The following is a 15,770-nucleotide window of genomic DNA, read 5'->3' as shown; positions in this document are numbered from 1 at the left end:
CTTCGGGCGCTGCGGCGTTTTGACATCACGGGTACCCCCGTTGCGCGTCCCCGCTCAAGGGTGTCCGTGCGCGTCCCCGCGACAGCAGGAAACATGGCGGCGCTCATGACTCTCAGTCAGGTAACAACTTCCAGTACCTCGGCAAAAGCCTTGAATCCGTGTTTATTTCCGAAAACTAACGACGGTTAAAATATAACACCGGCTCTCGTCGTGTTACTCTCATTTTATGGTGCGAGGGGTTGTGTCATCGCGGTATAAGGGAAGTTGTTAACTAGTCAACTAGTTAACTTGGTTAGCGAAGTGACGAGAACTGCTCTAGCTAGTTGCGTTTATGTAAGCCGCAAGTTGAATTTGTAATACATAATAACCCGTGTTCATTAAAAACACCAGCTAACCTGTCTTAACCGCCGCCCGGCTGCCACCAAGCTGTCATTAGCTGACTTACAGTGATGATGTGTTATCAAGCTTGAAAGTTGTTTTTTCTTGTGACTAATTGTTGAACTGAGTGTCACTTCCTCAGCGTTATTCTTCTGTCCTGTCTCTGCAGTTATCGAGTGGAAACCCATCTTATGAGAATTATTACAGACAGGTAACAACAACTGCTACTGTGTGTTAGTCCCTTCAATTTTTTTGTTTCGAGCTTTGGCCCCACTGAACCAAGTGAGGAGCTGCTGCACAGCCGCTATATCTTTTCCAACGCATCATCCCTTCACTGTGCACTGTAATGTAGTGGATGTCACCCACTTTTAATAGGTGGATCCTGGAAACACAGGGAGAATATCGGCTGGGGATGCAGCTCTGTTCCTCAAGAAGTCAGGGCTCTCAGACAGTACACTAGGAAAGGTGAGACTCGCATGCAGATCGTGTATATATATGTACGTAGATATACTACATGCACACTCTTAAGAGACATTTATGTTCAAGAGGACCTGATTTTTTTTCTATATATTTATTTTAATTTATAGATTTGGGACTTGGCTGACTTGGAGCGAAAAGGCTATTTGGACAAGCGGGTAACGTAGCATTTTTCTGTAAATGGACTATTATTTGTAGTCAGTGGTGCAGTGAAGGACAAATGCGTCTAAACAAATTTTACCCACTTTTTTATTTGAAAACTATAGTTTACCTACCTGTTTTAGTTCTGATATAAATGTGTACTATGAATTTTTCATTCATAGCATACATTGCAGTAAATATTATTAAACTGGTGCAAGTTATAGAGAATAGTGTATTTCAATAGGAACATTTATAAATCGAGGCCTTTCTGAAAATATTTGCACAGTTTGGTAGTTGGCTGCTTAAAAATTATCACTTGACTTGACTTCCTGAAGATGACAGATTACCACCCTTTTTTATATAGCACTACATCTCTTAGTAGTGTCGGATGCCATTTTTTTCGGTGTAAGCAAAAAATTATTTTGCTCTCTTCTTCTTCCTCTTTCTAAGGGTTTCTTCATAGCTCTGAGATTGGTGGCCTCAGCACAGGGCGGTAATGATGTCAGTCTCAGTAACCTTAACCAGACCTTGGCTCCACCAAAGTTTGTAAGTATCGAAAGGATGATGATCACCCCCCAATACTCAGAGATTAGTAAACATGGGGAATTGTAATAGAAAGTGTGAGCCACTACCAACAGAGCTACCCATTCAAGTCTGTTGTAATTTCCCTTTTCTGCACTCCAGCACTGATTGAAGGACCAGGGTCAAATGTTTTTAACTGCTGCTGCAGGGCATTGTTTGGCCCATTGATGGATAATGTGATAATTAAATATGAACTCGTGAGACGTTTTCTGTTTCATTGCCACCATCAACTCTAATTGATGGTGCTTAATATATACATCAGTTCACAGATTATATCTGGCCTTACAGTTCTATGACATTAACTCAATGCATGAACTCACAGAAAAAAGAATAAACCTCATGCAACATAATTTCTGTAAATCTTATTAATTTGGTTGATCTTGTTAACGAAGAAAAAATAAACATTAATTTCATATGAACTTGATAGGCAGCAATTCATAAACATGGATATCATTAAGCTTGGTATTCAACCATAAGTATTACACATCAGTTATCACAAAATGTCTTTACAAAGTAATGAAGAATTTGCGCTCCATACCAAAATGTAAGCAAACTAAATTTCTCATCATCACTCCCCAGTTTCTCTCATATAGCCATTGCCATCACCTTGCACTGGGAATTGTGGTCTAGAAGTCAGTTAAAAAAAAAAACCCCAAAAAAACCAAAACATTCATCTCATTTCAAGGCTATGGAAACATGATTATCCCTCAGGACCAAACCCTGCATTTATAAATGAGTTTCGGCCCTATAACTGGTGTCAAAATTCAGCTAATTGAGGCATTATAACATGTTTGACTGGTGCCCATAGAGAAGGGTATCTTGTTTTAACCCATCACTATTATTTCGTATTGACTGCTTTCATTTTAGTACTTCGTGGGGAATTGGTGATATCTTGTTAGTAAAACACCCAAAGTGGGAAAATGTTGAACGATCAGAAACATGCCACAAAAAAAAAAATCCTCATGGAAAGATGCTTGAAAAATAACACTTCGATACCTTTCTCATCATTTTATAACATCATTTCAGAAATCTTAAGGTGAATGTCCACTGGCTGTGTAACGTGCGTTCCATGCGGCTTGTGGTCTTGTCGCATCTGTTGCGTGGTTGTAATGTCCACCGGCAAGGTCACAAAAATGGCAGAGCAGCAAGGTGTTGGGTCATTTCTGTGGTGCACTGTACTATTTCAAAATGTTTTCTTATTTAGATTGGGGTTTTTTTATGCTGTGCCTGTTGTCATGAGATAGCGAGAGTCAAACAAACAGTTCCTAAATCTTTAAATCAAAAGGGAGGAGATATGTAGATGTCATTGAGATGCATTTGAAGGTTTCCCGAGGTTTATTTAACTCTAAAAAGTAAATGATATAACTTACTGTAGTCAAGTCAATTTTATTTGTATATCCCAATATCACAAATTAGAAATTGGCCTCGGTAGGCTTTACAGCAACACCACATCCTGTCCTTAGACCCTCGCATCAGATAAGGAACAGCTCCCTAAAAAAACTCCTTTAACACGGAGGAAAAAATAGGAAGAAACCTCAGGGAGAGCAACAGAGGAGGGATCTCTCTCCCAAGACGGACATGCATGCAATGGATGTTGTATTCACACAATTTACAGAATACAACATTGAAAGAGGATAACAGAATCATAATGGAATTATAAACTTTATGAAGAATATGATGAGGAGGATGTCAAGCAGTGTCCAGATGCCACCGGAACAGCCCAGGACCCAAGCCACGTGACCAGCATCACCATGTTAAAAAAAATAAAAGTCACATCTTCATGACAGAAGGATATAACATTAAAAGAGGATAACAAAATTATGTGGATTTATAAGATATATAAAAAAAATGTGATGAGGGGGATGCCAAGCAGTGTTCAGGTGGCGACCACCATCACCATGGAGACCTGGGAAGAGGGCAGAGTGCACGTGCACACAGGGGAGATGCACATCAAGAAGAAAAAGGAGACGACATCATTCTGAGGGAGAGAAAACACGTGTGAGAGAAGAGAACAGTTTGCAATAGTCAATCTATACTCTATAATCTCGGCAGCAGAACATCCATCCATCCATCCATCCATTATCCAAACCGCTTATCCTGCAGTCAGGGTCGCGGGGATGCTGAAGCCTGTCCCAGCAGTCATTGGGCGGCAGGCAGGGAGACACCCTGGATAGGCAGTGCTTGGTAAATTCATTGAGACAGAAACCAACCTGCCATGCAGTATAGGTTGTGAGGCATTCAGCTTAAAGGCAACTAATTGTAGGCTAAGGCGAAAAGATGAGTTTTAAGTTTGGATTTAAAAGACTCAACAGACTGATTGTCTGATGGCAGCAGGCAGGTTATTCCACAAGAACGGGGCCCAATAGAAAAAGGCCCTACCACCAGCTGACTTCTTTTTAAGTTTGAGTACACATAGGAGCCCTGTATTTTGAGAGTCAAGAGCTCGAGATGGAATGTACGGTTTAAGGAGATCAGACAGGTATGATGGAGCAAGCCCATTTAGGATTTTATAAGTCAGCAGAAGCACCTTGAAGTCTGGTCTAACATGGATAGGAAGCCAATGAAGGGAGGCAAGAATTTGTACAATATGGTCAAATTTCCTAGATTTAGTTAGGATTGTAGCTGCAGCATTCTGAACCATCTGAAGGCTTTTAGTGCTAGCATGTGCCAGACCTGAAAACAGAACATTACAGTAATCAAGTCTGGATGAAACAAATGCATGTATTAGAGTCTCTGCATCAGCCATGGACAGGAAAGACCGAATTTTAGCTATGTTACGTAAGTGGAAAAAAAGGCAGTCATGGTGATTTCATTAACGTGCTTATCAGAGGAAAGGCTGGGATCAAACCTAACACCACGAATTTTGGCTGCCACACTTTGTGAAATCACAGAGTTGTCGATTGTTATCGTTATCGTACTCTCCTGTGTTATTACACATCTGGAGAAAATGACTATTGAATAATTATGTAGAAGTGATCTGCTGGGATAGGCTCCAGCATCACCGCGACCCTAAGAGCAGGGTAAGCTGTTCGGATAATGGATGGATGGAGGATCACAAATTATGGTTTAAGATGCAGCTTTTATGCTCACTAATTACATTTGTTCATAATGATTTTGGATACAAAATATCCTTGTAAAATGCATGACTGGTGTCATACAGCTTTTTGTACTGGTGTACCTCCAGGATGAAGTGCTGATAGTCCATGCTGATGTGACCTGTGACGCTGAAGCAGGCCATCATGACTAAAGAGGGTGAATGTCTGCTAGCTTGTCGAGACACAACCTGTGGGGTGCCACAGGGGCAGATCAGGTTGTAACCCAAAAAGTTTGTTGGGTTGGTAAATAAGTAGCGCACCATATATTTCTTCTGTAGACAGAGCGGATAAGGCTGAAAACAAAGTAGACTGCAGAGAAATCTATCCAGAGGAGAAAAAAGGTTCATATATATCAGGAACAATTTATTATCATTTCTTTCATGTACTTGCGCACACAAAAATGAAATTTCGTTTCGCCCAGCCCACAGCAGTGCGACACAAAAGACAAAAACACACATCCAAAATTCCCAAAAATGACACCACCAAAAACATACAAGAACAGAAAGAACAAAGCAAAAAAACAAAACACAAACAGTCCACTCAGTGCAATACATTCCAAAAATTCCACTGTCCAGAGAACGAACGCCAGCCAGGATGACTCGGAACTGCCTGTCTGCATGGGCTAGCAGTTAGCTTAGCCTGCCCTAATTCCACGTCCTGTCAGACCACCCCTGGTCTTACCTCCTCGGGCGCAGCTCCAGTCAGGGCTGTGGTCCCTGGGCCCACCGGACACAGCAGACCAGGCTCCCTCAGCCGATCCAATGCCAGCTCTCCCAGCCAACCACCCTCGACACACCTCCCCGCACTCTACACGATGACACCAAAACAGTCAGCGCTTGGTGAGGCTGCTGCCAGACGGCCCCCGGTATTATTGGAACTGCCGGTCTGCATGGGCTAGCAGTTAGCTTAGCCTGCCCTAATTCCACGTCCTGTCAGACCACCCCTGGTCTTACCTCCTCGGGCGCAGCTCCAGTCAGGGCCGCAGTCCCTGAGCCCACAAGACGCAGCAGACTAAGCTGTCCCAACCGATCCAGCGCCAGCTCTCCCAGCTATCAAACAAAGACAAAACAAACGTAGACGCAGATGTGTCGAAAGACACCACACGGACGGCACTGGGCGAGGCCGCCACAAATGCAAGTTCGCACCGTCATCTTCCCACACCAGTGCTGGGTGAGGCCACTGCAAACGGGAATTCACACCGCCATCTTTCCACACCGGAAGCAGAAAAATATATATAGTAGGTACTTGTTTAGGGGTACTGAAATTTTTACAACATCATGTGATATATCCATATTTGTATAAAAGGTGTTGATAGCTGTATTTTGATTACACATGCAGGTCCAGAAAAATAGACTTGGAATGGAAAATGTGACGTATGTCTCTCGTATGTCAACTGCTCAGTGGACATTGCAACACTTGATAAAGTGGCAGCACATTGTCTCTGGCACTGAGACACTGCCAGTGGACATTAGCCTTTGATAAGTAAACCTGTAATGGATTTGCTTTCAGTTTTTAACCAATGAGTATTTGTGCACAATTTATTTTGCAGAATGACACAAGCAGCCCGTCGCTAAGCATATCATCAATATCAACGGACGGTCAGTGGGCTATAAGGGTGAGTATTGAACCATTTGTAGCAAAAAATCCCAGCGGAAAATAGAGTATGTCATACCGGTCTCTTAAATCTTATTTTGTGTTTGTTTTTCAGCTTGATGAAAAGGGGAAATTTGAGGGTATCTTTGAGAGTCTGGGCCCTGTCAGTGGTCTACTCTCTGGTGACAAAGTCAAGCCCGTGTTGATAAACTCCAAGTTACCTCTGGATGTGTTAGGAAAGGTAATGTTAAATGTCAATTTATATTGAGAATATTAAAATGGAGTTAGGTGTTGTTTAGCATAGTTTAACTGTGCAATAAAATCTATTATTTTTTTAGTATCATTTATTATCTTTGTTGTTTAGATTTGGGACCTGAGTGATGGCGATAAAGATGGACACTTGGACAAAGAGGAGTTTGCAGTGGTAAGCTGGTGTCTTTAATTTACTATGCAACACTTCCGCCTGCCTTCTGCCTGGTTTGCCTGCACTAGCCTAGTTTTCCATTACTCATGAAATGAGAAGCCTGCTGTACCTTTTCCTAGGCTATGCATCTGGTGTACCGTGCCATGGAGAAGGAGCCTGTCCCTGCCACTTTGCCTGCATCCCTTATCCCTCCTTCCAAGAGGAAGAAGACCGCAGGGGCATTGCCAGGCGCAGTGGCTGTACTGCCTGCTCTGTCTGGGCTCACAGCAAGTCCCATCCCACTCAAAGAGACCCTACGCTCCACGTCATCCCTGGGCACCATCGGCCTCACCACTGGCACCACAGGCGGCACCCTCTCCCCGAAACACTCCTTCAAATCTAGCTCACAGGTACCGCAGGTAAGTCACCTTTCTGTCTCTTGAATGATAGCTATGACTGAAGTGTTGTATCAGTCTGTCATTATTGTAGTCGTATCATTAGTCTTGCCTTGTCTACTGGACAATGAAGACAAATTAAGGCTGGTAGTGCTGAATGCAAAAGCGAAAGAGGAGGAAGCATGGCTTAGAAAAGCTTTGAAAAGTACTGGACACTCTAAAGAAGGGAAAAAAATCAGTAAGGTGTTTTCTCAAGGTCCTTCCTAAGAAAGTGCTGCTGTAAAAACCCAGCCGTTCCTGTATTTCCTTTATGTTGATAATGGCAGGACCTGTTCTGCCACATTGTTCTCAGCAGTAACCATGGACCACTATATTTCTTAATGTTTCCTGTTATACCTGCAAGGATGTATGTGTATGTGTAGAGGAAGAGGTTCCTATTTCAAAGGGATAGGGAAGGCGTGATACACATTCGCAGCTAGTCTCATGACTCCCCCGGCTAGGCTGTCATGCTGCCATCTTTTCTTTTACAGGTTCCCTTCTTCTCATTCCTTTACTTTTATTGTCCTTCCCCTCAAATCCCTTCCTACACCGTCTCTTTACTTTCTCTTTCCTCTTTTACTTTTCATCCAAAACAAGAATAAACTATAAATAAGATTTTTTTTGTTTTTTGTTTTTCAAAACTAAGATATTTTAAAAGGGATATTAATTTCTGTTTGAAAAGGAATTCTGTCAGTGCTTTATCTCGGAAGCTTTTTAAAACGCACTGTTCAGATGAAGAACAATAGTGAGAAGCAATATCCACATGTGTGAGGGTGCCGACTTGGAGATGAGAGACAGTATTTAATGTTGCATTACATCAGCTAGGATGAAAAAGTGATTTTCAGCCAGCAGCTGTAAACAAAAACACATTGTGCAACACAACTTTCCCAGTTTTTGTCTTTGGTAGCTCAATGATAAGTTGCCATGATGTTCTTGAACAATTTGATAAAGGAACTTTTGTTAAAAAGCCAGTGAATTCAGGCTTGCATAAGGCTCCTTGGCTACGTTAGCGGAAACAAGTTGGTTTTACAAGAAATGTTTCGTTTTAAATTGATAACAAGTGCTGTTCAAGTTTCGACCTTGCTAGGTTTCATACTTGACTCGAACGCCCACGGACAGATGTGGGGCTTTGTCAGATTACGTTTTCAAATTGTTACGTTGTCCTGTGTTCATCCCAGGCATCGGTGAACTGGGTCGTTCCGGTTGCCGACAGGGGGCGATACGATGAAATCTTCCAGAAAACAGACACGGACATGGACGGTCTGGTCACTGGCACGGAGGTCATCGAGATCTTCATGCAGTCCACCCTCCCCCAGACTACACTGGCACAGATATGGTGAGCCAAGAGAAGAACTCGCCTTCATCTGGAAGTGCATTTCACACAAACATGTCACAATGCACACTGGGGAACAATGCAGGAAACAAGTAGATAGGTTAAAAACAAGGTTTTCTGCAGAGTTTTCTCGTTTGTTTGTTTATTTCATAAATGAGAGGACAGATGTAACTTGGGTTATGAGACCCGGGTTCACTCCTGGTCCCATTCCAGTGGCCTCTCTGCCTGTTGCACAGTTGCTGTTGGGATTGCCATTTAAGAACAGCTTGTATTTGTTTATTTACAGTTTGTCATAAATCGTTTGTCCGGTAGTTGCATTGTATAATTTTGTCATTGGGTTAATGATTATCTAGCGATGGGGGTAATTTTCTTATTGAAGGGGGTAAAAAAAGTTTATTTCTTAAGGATAAACTCAGTTACCATTTAAAACAGTACAACTATAATGCACACAAGAAGAGCAAGCACAGAGCAGGTGTGAGCACAAATCGCACAAATCGGAGCAGGCAGCAGAAAAAGAAAGGTGGGAGAGGCAGAGAACATCAGTTCTATCCATTATCCAAACTGCTTATCCTGCTCTCAGGGTCGCGGGGATGCTGGAGCCTATCCCAGCAGTCAGACAAAAATAAACTATAACTCTGCATGCATGTGTGCATTTATGTGTGTGTGTGTGTGTGTGTCAAAGATCGCTTAAAAAGGGCAGAAAAACAATTGGATGTATTCTCTGCTACCTATTTTACCCCCCCCCCCTTTTTTTTTTTTAAATTGTACCCGGCCAACTACCCCACTCTTCCGAGCTGCCCCGGTTGCTGCTCCACCCCCTCTGCCAATCCGGGGAGGGCTGCAGACTACCACATGCCTCCTCCGATACATGTGGAGTCGCCAGCCGCTTCGTTTCACCTGACAGTGAGGAGTTTCACCAGGGGGACGTAGCGCTATTCCCCCCAGTTCCCCCTCCCCCCCCGAACAGGCACCCTGACTGACCAGAGGAGGCGCTAGTGCAGCGACCAGGACACATACCCACATCCGGCTTGCCACTCGCAGTCACGGCCAATTGTGTCAGTAGGGACGCTCGACCAAGCTGGCCGTCCACGGGGATTCGAACTGGCGATCCCCATGTTGGTAGGCAACGGAATAGACCGCTACGCTACCCGGACGCCCACCTATTTTACTTTTTATCCTGTCCATATCACAAGCCACTAAATTGAAATGTACACACAAGTATGACATGGCATTTCAGTCTAGTAAGAGAAAGTCATGCTGTTAGGAAATTTTTAACTGGTTGTTTTTCCCATTCCTTACAAATTTCCAACTTAGGAGAAGGAAATATTCGTCGGTGATTATAAAATGTCGGCTGATTAGCATCAGATTCTATATGTACCTTCTCAGAATGGATGTATGCACTTTGTAAGGTAACAAATTGTCTTCTTTTCCTCAGGGGACTGGCTGACACCAAGCAGACAGGCAAGCTGAGCCGTGAGCAGTTCTCCCTGGCTATGTATCTGATCCAGCAGAAGGTCACCAAGGGCCAGGACCCTCCCGAGAGCCTCACCCCAGACATGATCCCCCCCTCGGAGAGGATTGCATCAGGCTCAGTAAGTCTGGCCTTCGGCCCATACAGCCGCTGCCCTTCTTCAGTTAGTGTCTTGCACATGAAGAATCAAATGCAAGAAAAATACAGTGTAGTCCAACCTTGGGGGTTGTCCCGAGTCATCCTCTGTGTGAAGTTTGCATGTTCTCCCCATGTCTGCGTAGGTTTCCTCCTTGTGCTCCGGTTTCCTCCCACAATCCAAAGACATGTAGGTCAGGTGAATTGGCTGTACTAAATTGTCCCTAGGTGTTTGTGTGTGTGTGTGTGTGTGTGTGTGTGTGTGTGTGTGTGTGTGTGTGTGTGTGTGTGTGTGTGTGTGTGTGTGTGTGTGTGTGTGTGTGTGTGTGTGTGTGTGTGTGGACCCTGGGATGGCCTGGCGGCCTGTCCAGGGTGTCTCCCCACCTGCTGCCCAATGACTGCTGGGATAGGCTCCAGCATTCCCACGACCCTGAGAGCAGGGTAGGCGGTTTGGATAATGGATGGATGGATGATTTCTAGATAAGTTGATTTCCTCCAGTTTTTTGGGGATAATTTGAATGCTAATCCTATTTTACGTTGTAATCTCAGGTAGATTTTTTTTCTTTCTCATAAAACTGTTTGAAATTATCATGTGCATAAATTTTGAAAATAGATTCAAATTTTTAGCGATGAGGTATTACTTCAGTCTGATAGGTGAGCGGATGTATAGAGTCTTCAGAAAGCATCCACTCCACATTGATTTTCTGATTTTGATGTGTTGCAGAGTGGAATTAAGATACATGTAAATGGGATTTTTTCCCATCTCCTTTAGAATTACTTATGTGTAATTTCTAACTAAGAATTTAGATGTTTTTAGAATTATATTAGAAGTAGAAAAATTACTTAGTTGATAAGTATTCATCCCATTTTGTATGAAGAACTTAAATTGGAGCAGGTGCATTCAGTTTACACTATACGCATCAAAAACATCCACCTGTGTTGATCTGGTTTTCATCTGCATGATTGCACAGCAGATATCACAAAACTTTTTGAGATCTCAAAACTTGTAACAGCAGATCAGGCGAGTCCTGCATTCAGAAAGACCAAGGAACTGCCTGTCTGTTAGGAAAACAAAAGCAGCACAAAATTCCAGAAAATATAACGTTTTTACAGAACAATTTCTGTTGACCAAACGATTATTTTCACTGAGCCATTCTACTATATAACAAAACAATACTTAGTCCACTTGAAAATTACATAATGAAACAGCAGCAGTTATTACTTTGTCAAAAAAATAGTGCGGTGTGTATGAGCACAGCTTCTGCCTGTGCGTGTGTGTGTGTGTGTGTGTGTGTGTGTGTGTGTCTGAGTGTCAGTCGAATTTTGCTTTTTTTTTTTTTTTTTTTTTAAGATTTGCCAATAGTAAAAGATTGGCAAAGCTTCGAACCTTACCCTTCTCAGGAGCAATGTGAACTCCACTGTAACAAAATAGAAAAAGCATGGCACAATTCAGACACTACTACCAAGATCAGGCAGTCCTACCAAACTGAGCAACTGGACGAAAAGGCCAGTTGAGACCTTGCGAGGCCTAGAAGAAAGTCTTGTTGTTTGGTGAGACTCAAGTTGAGCTGTTTGGCCCATTTGGTGAAAAACAAACAGCCCGACACCCAGGTAACACCAACTCTGCTGTCAAGCATGGTGATGGCAGCATCATGCTGTGGACATGCTATGGAGGGACTGGGAAACATCTTACCATCAAGGGCAAGATGGATGGAACCAAATACAGGCAAATCCTTAAAGATAATCTATTTCATTTAGCAAGAGAGCTGCATTTAGAGTGACGATTCGGGTTACAACAGGACAATTACCCAAACTACACAGCAAAAACTGCTAAGTAATGGCTTGAAAAAAACTGGTCAACATTGAAATACCATTGAAAATCTGTGATATAACCTGAAAATTTCTCTCCAGTAATGCTGTCCATCTAATTTGGCAGTGCCAGATTAAATTTACGTGGAGGAATTGGTAAAAGTTCCTAAATCAAACTGGGCAAAGCTCAAACATATATACATGAGATGATTCAAAGCTGTAATTACTGCCCTACCTTTGGAGTATTGATTTGGGGGGGGGTACTTAAAAACATGACAAATGTAAGGTATTGAATAAAAAATATTTTTTACATTATAAATGTATTGAATTTATTGTGTTTACTGAAGGGAGACTATATTTCAGTGTATCGAAATTTAGATGAGTAAAAGGAATAAAATGTGAAAAAGTTCAATAGGGATGAGTACTTTCTGACAAAACGGTATGTTTGAAGTACTTCGGTTTTTCTATTGCTTGAAAGTGTGTGCTGTTTACTGCAAAACAGAGATTTACTGCCTAAAGCAACAGCTGACTGCTACCTGGCATATTGCTTCACCTGTGTGAGCCATGCACATTTCTTTTCTCCTTTGCTTGTGTTGAACTCTTTTCTGTCCTGTCTCTCAGTGCTATGCGGGGCTTATGACTGCTGTGGGACCTGCTGCACTAGCTAATATGCGCAGAGTGAGTAGTTCTGCTATCTGACACTAGGTGGTAATGTTGCCCTGTCAAATCTTCTCCGCAGGTGTGCCACGCCCGAGCTTGGTATCAGCAGAAATATTTTCTTCAAATAGTGACATAATTTATTATCAGAAAAGGAGGGCAGTGATCTTCCATCTTCATTACTGATTGCAACTAACTTGTGTTAAGTGTTGGATTTTCCATAGAATAACTCTTATTCAGTGGCCTCACTCGCTTTCAAGGCAAATAGTGTCCCCTGCAGGTCTCCCATGGGGAAAGCACCACCGGCTGTCTGCCATCGCTACTCAAAAATAGTTTTAGCTGTAATTAGAAATTATTTTTGAGCCACTACAGAATCTTTCAGGGAGGACACCAACTATACTGATTATTATTATTATTATTATTATTATTACTATTTTTATTATTATTATTATACACAAACCAAAAATAACAATACCAAAAGGTGATCCCACAGTATCTCCAAAATTGAGAACTATAAGTTTTACATTTTCTCCACCAAGGACTTTGGTTACCTGCTTATTTAAGTTCCATGATTATGGTACTTATGGTAATTACGGTGTCTAATTGGACACCATATATAACTTTGTCAGAATAGGAGTACTGTTGCAGCATCCTTTCTTTTGAAGTAATACTTTTCAATTGGGCTGGTAGACCAACAGACCTCAGGCTTCAACTGCTCACATTTTTACGACTCTATCTAAAATGCAATTTCCCAGCACTATTCAACTTAATACAACCTTATATTATTATTATTGGGTATTTTTTGGAGATCTGTGGGGTTTATTGTACGTGTACATGTACGTGCTCACTCACAACAACCTTATAGTCTACTCATTAGTGGTTGATGTTATCAATTATCTAATCAGTAGTGTGACTGTTGTTGGCTTAGAAGTCCAAATGTAAGAGTCATGGCATAGGTCTGATCCCTGCTGAGACTACGTAAGGGGTTTGGGAAGTGGTAGTGGGATGTAAGAATGTTTTACTGGGCCTCCTGGAGTTGTAATGGGCCAAATTCAATCAGACATTAAAATTGATGGGAGGAATCCACCTGATAACAATAGCGGCATACACACTGACAGACCCATTTCATCATAGTCCTACGTGGGCTCAGTTTGATTGCACCAGGGGTAGTTACATCAGATCCTGTGTGTGGGTACATTTCTTTGTACTGTCTGTCTGCATCCATTTCCAAGTATTGGTGCCTCTCTTACACACCCCCTCACTGTGTGAGGTGTTTGTTTTTCCTTCCTGTGTCATTTATGTTGTCGAGTTGTTTCAGTGGGCAGCACCTCTCTCTTCCCCCTCCACATGGCCAATGTCCCCTCTGTTCTGTTTCTCCTTACTGTTGCGCCCTCTCCTTCCATCCTTCCCTGCTGTCCTCCCCTTCCTGTCTTCCTTTCATCTCACCTTCCCTCCATCCACGTCTTCCTCCACATCCTTTTACTCGTGTCCCTCACCTTCCATCACCCCTTGCCTTCTCGTCTCACCCCCTGACCTTCCAACCTCCATGTCTTGCCTCTCTCACCCCTTCTCTCTCTCTCTCTCTCTCTCTCTCTCTCTCTCTCTCTCTCTCTCTCTCTCTCTCTCTCTCTCTCTCTCTCTCTCTCTCTCTCTCTCTCTCTCTCTCTCTCTCTCTCTCTCTCTCTCTCTCTCTCTCTCTCTCTCTCTCTCTCTCTCTCTCTCTCTCTCACTCATTCTCTCGTTTTGTCTGTCGCCTCAGGACAGCACCAGTTCCTCGGGGTCAGCAGAACTGACGGGCATCAAAGAGCTGGATGACCTCAGCCAGGAAATAGCTCAGCTGCAGAGGTGAGCCCCTGTGTCCCAGCTAACCAGAGGATAGCTGTGTTTGCTCTTCCTCTGAGAAGGGGAGGAGGGGGGAGCAGCAAAGAGCTGGATGTAATAGCCAGGCCCAGGATCAAAGCCCTTTGGCCATTTCAGCTGTTTATGTATTTATTTGTGTTTAAAATGATGAAATTCAACCACTATTTAACCAGGTGGTCCCATTGAGATTAATGGAGTAATGTCTTTCTGAATTTTAGTTTTTTTTTTTTAAATCAATAACGACCTAACCACGAAAGCAACTTTGTGACACATATAAAAGTGTTGTAGACAAAGAATAAACCTTCACATGTAAAAAAAAAATACAGCCAAAATCACATTATTGGTTAAGTGAAAAATGACCATACAGTCCTAAAAATATGATTATGGGGTGATAGTAGACCAACTGCATATTTTCTCTGGGGTCCTTTCCAGGATCAGTTTCTGTGGGTGTTAGGATTTATAAATGGCCCTTTTTATAGAAATTCCCATGTATACCGTGATACTTAGGTACGTATAAACTTATATAGCTATGAAGAGCCGCGCTGAGCTAAGTCCATGTGTTGCACTTTGAATGAATAGATTAAAGCTTCCAGGAAAACTGAAAATGAGCTTAAGTGCAGCCTGGGGGGCGTGAGCATGGGGGTAAATATGAAACACCCACATCAACACTTGCCCTCATGATGCAACAGATCCCCTGTTTGTTGTTCGTCTTGTTGATGTTTCTTCTGCTTAAATGTTCCTGTTTTCCAAAATGTACGTATGTTGCACCAACATGATTACTTTCAACATGGCAGGATCAACCCAGTCAACCTTGTCCAGACTTGAATCAAATGGTATTTGCAATTAGTACTCTGTGTTTGTCTTTATGTGCATGGAGTAACAGATCGATGGTGTCTTTATACTCATTGCACTGTTCCATATGATAAACCCCACCCAACTGATACTACAAGCTATTGAACATAAAAATCAAGGCTAGGGAATAATCACATGATTACTTCTTACATTCTCTCCTTGTTTTCAATGTCTGATAGAGAAAAGTACACCCTGGAGCAAGAAATCAGGGAGAAGGAGGAAGCCATCAGAAAGCAGAATAGTGAAGTTCAGGTAAGTCCGGAATAGAACTAGATATCTGATAGATCTCACTTGTAAGTATTGGATAAGGTTAGATTAAATCAAACTTTAATGATCCCCGTGGACACGTTAGTTAAACCACTTAAGGGTATTTACAGGTTGACTGCTAACTCACCGGTGATGTTACTCAGGTTCTCACTATGGATATCAGGTGTAACACATGAGTATTTCTTCCCAACTGACAGTTTGTTGACAGGGGAGGCAGGCAAATAATGAAAGATTTAGACTCATATGAAAAAAAAACTTTCTGTGCTCACAACAGAAAAATGTT

At 42.4% G+C, this 15,770-nt stretch overlaps 1 protein-coding gene across 1 annotated transcript in view; it reads left to right on the top strand.

Annotated features, from left to right (window-relative positions):
* Window positions 1–84: 84 nt before the first annotated feature.
* LOC130123594 (epidermal growth factor receptor substrate 15-like 1) overlaps window positions 85–15,770 on the top strand; it is a 34,217-nt gene continuing 18,531 nt past the window's right edge. Inside the window, exons 1-14 of the mRNA XM_056292813.1 lie at window positions 85–120; window positions 548–589; window positions 754–843; window positions 966–1,013; window positions 1,447–1,542; window positions 6,223–6,288; window positions 6,382–6,507; window positions 6,631–6,690; window positions 6,810–7,088; window positions 8,282–8,439; window positions 9,872–10,028; window positions 12,473–12,529; window positions 14,268–14,353; window positions 15,400–15,472. Coding sequence (XP_056148788.1) covers window positions 94–120; window positions 548–589; window positions 754–843; window positions 966–1,013; window positions 1,447–1,542; window positions 6,223–6,288; window positions 6,382–6,507; window positions 6,631–6,690; window positions 6,810–7,088; window positions 8,282–8,439; window positions 9,872–10,028; window positions 12,473–12,529; window positions 14,268–14,353; window positions 15,400–15,472 — 1,365 coding nt within the window. The 5' untranslated portion in view covers window positions 85–93. The remainder of the gene's footprint in view (window positions 121–547; window positions 590–753; window positions 844–965; window positions 1,014–1,446; window positions 1,543–6,222; window positions 6,289–6,381; window positions 6,508–6,630; window positions 6,691–6,809; window positions 7,089–8,281; window positions 8,440–9,871; window positions 10,029–12,472; window positions 12,530–14,267; window positions 14,354–15,399; window positions 15,473–15,770) is intronic.

This window comes from Lampris incognitus, chromosome 14 (assembly GCF_029633865.1).
Source record: "Lampris incognitus isolate fLamInc1 chromosome 14, fLamInc1.hap2, whole genome shotgun sequence".
Classification (NCBI taxonomy): domain Eukaryota; kingdom Metazoa; phylum Chordata; class Actinopteri; order Lampriformes; family Lampridae; genus Lampris; species Lampris incognitus.
Note: the sequence above shows the minus strand (reverse complement) of the source record. Positions and strands in the feature narration are given on the sequence as shown.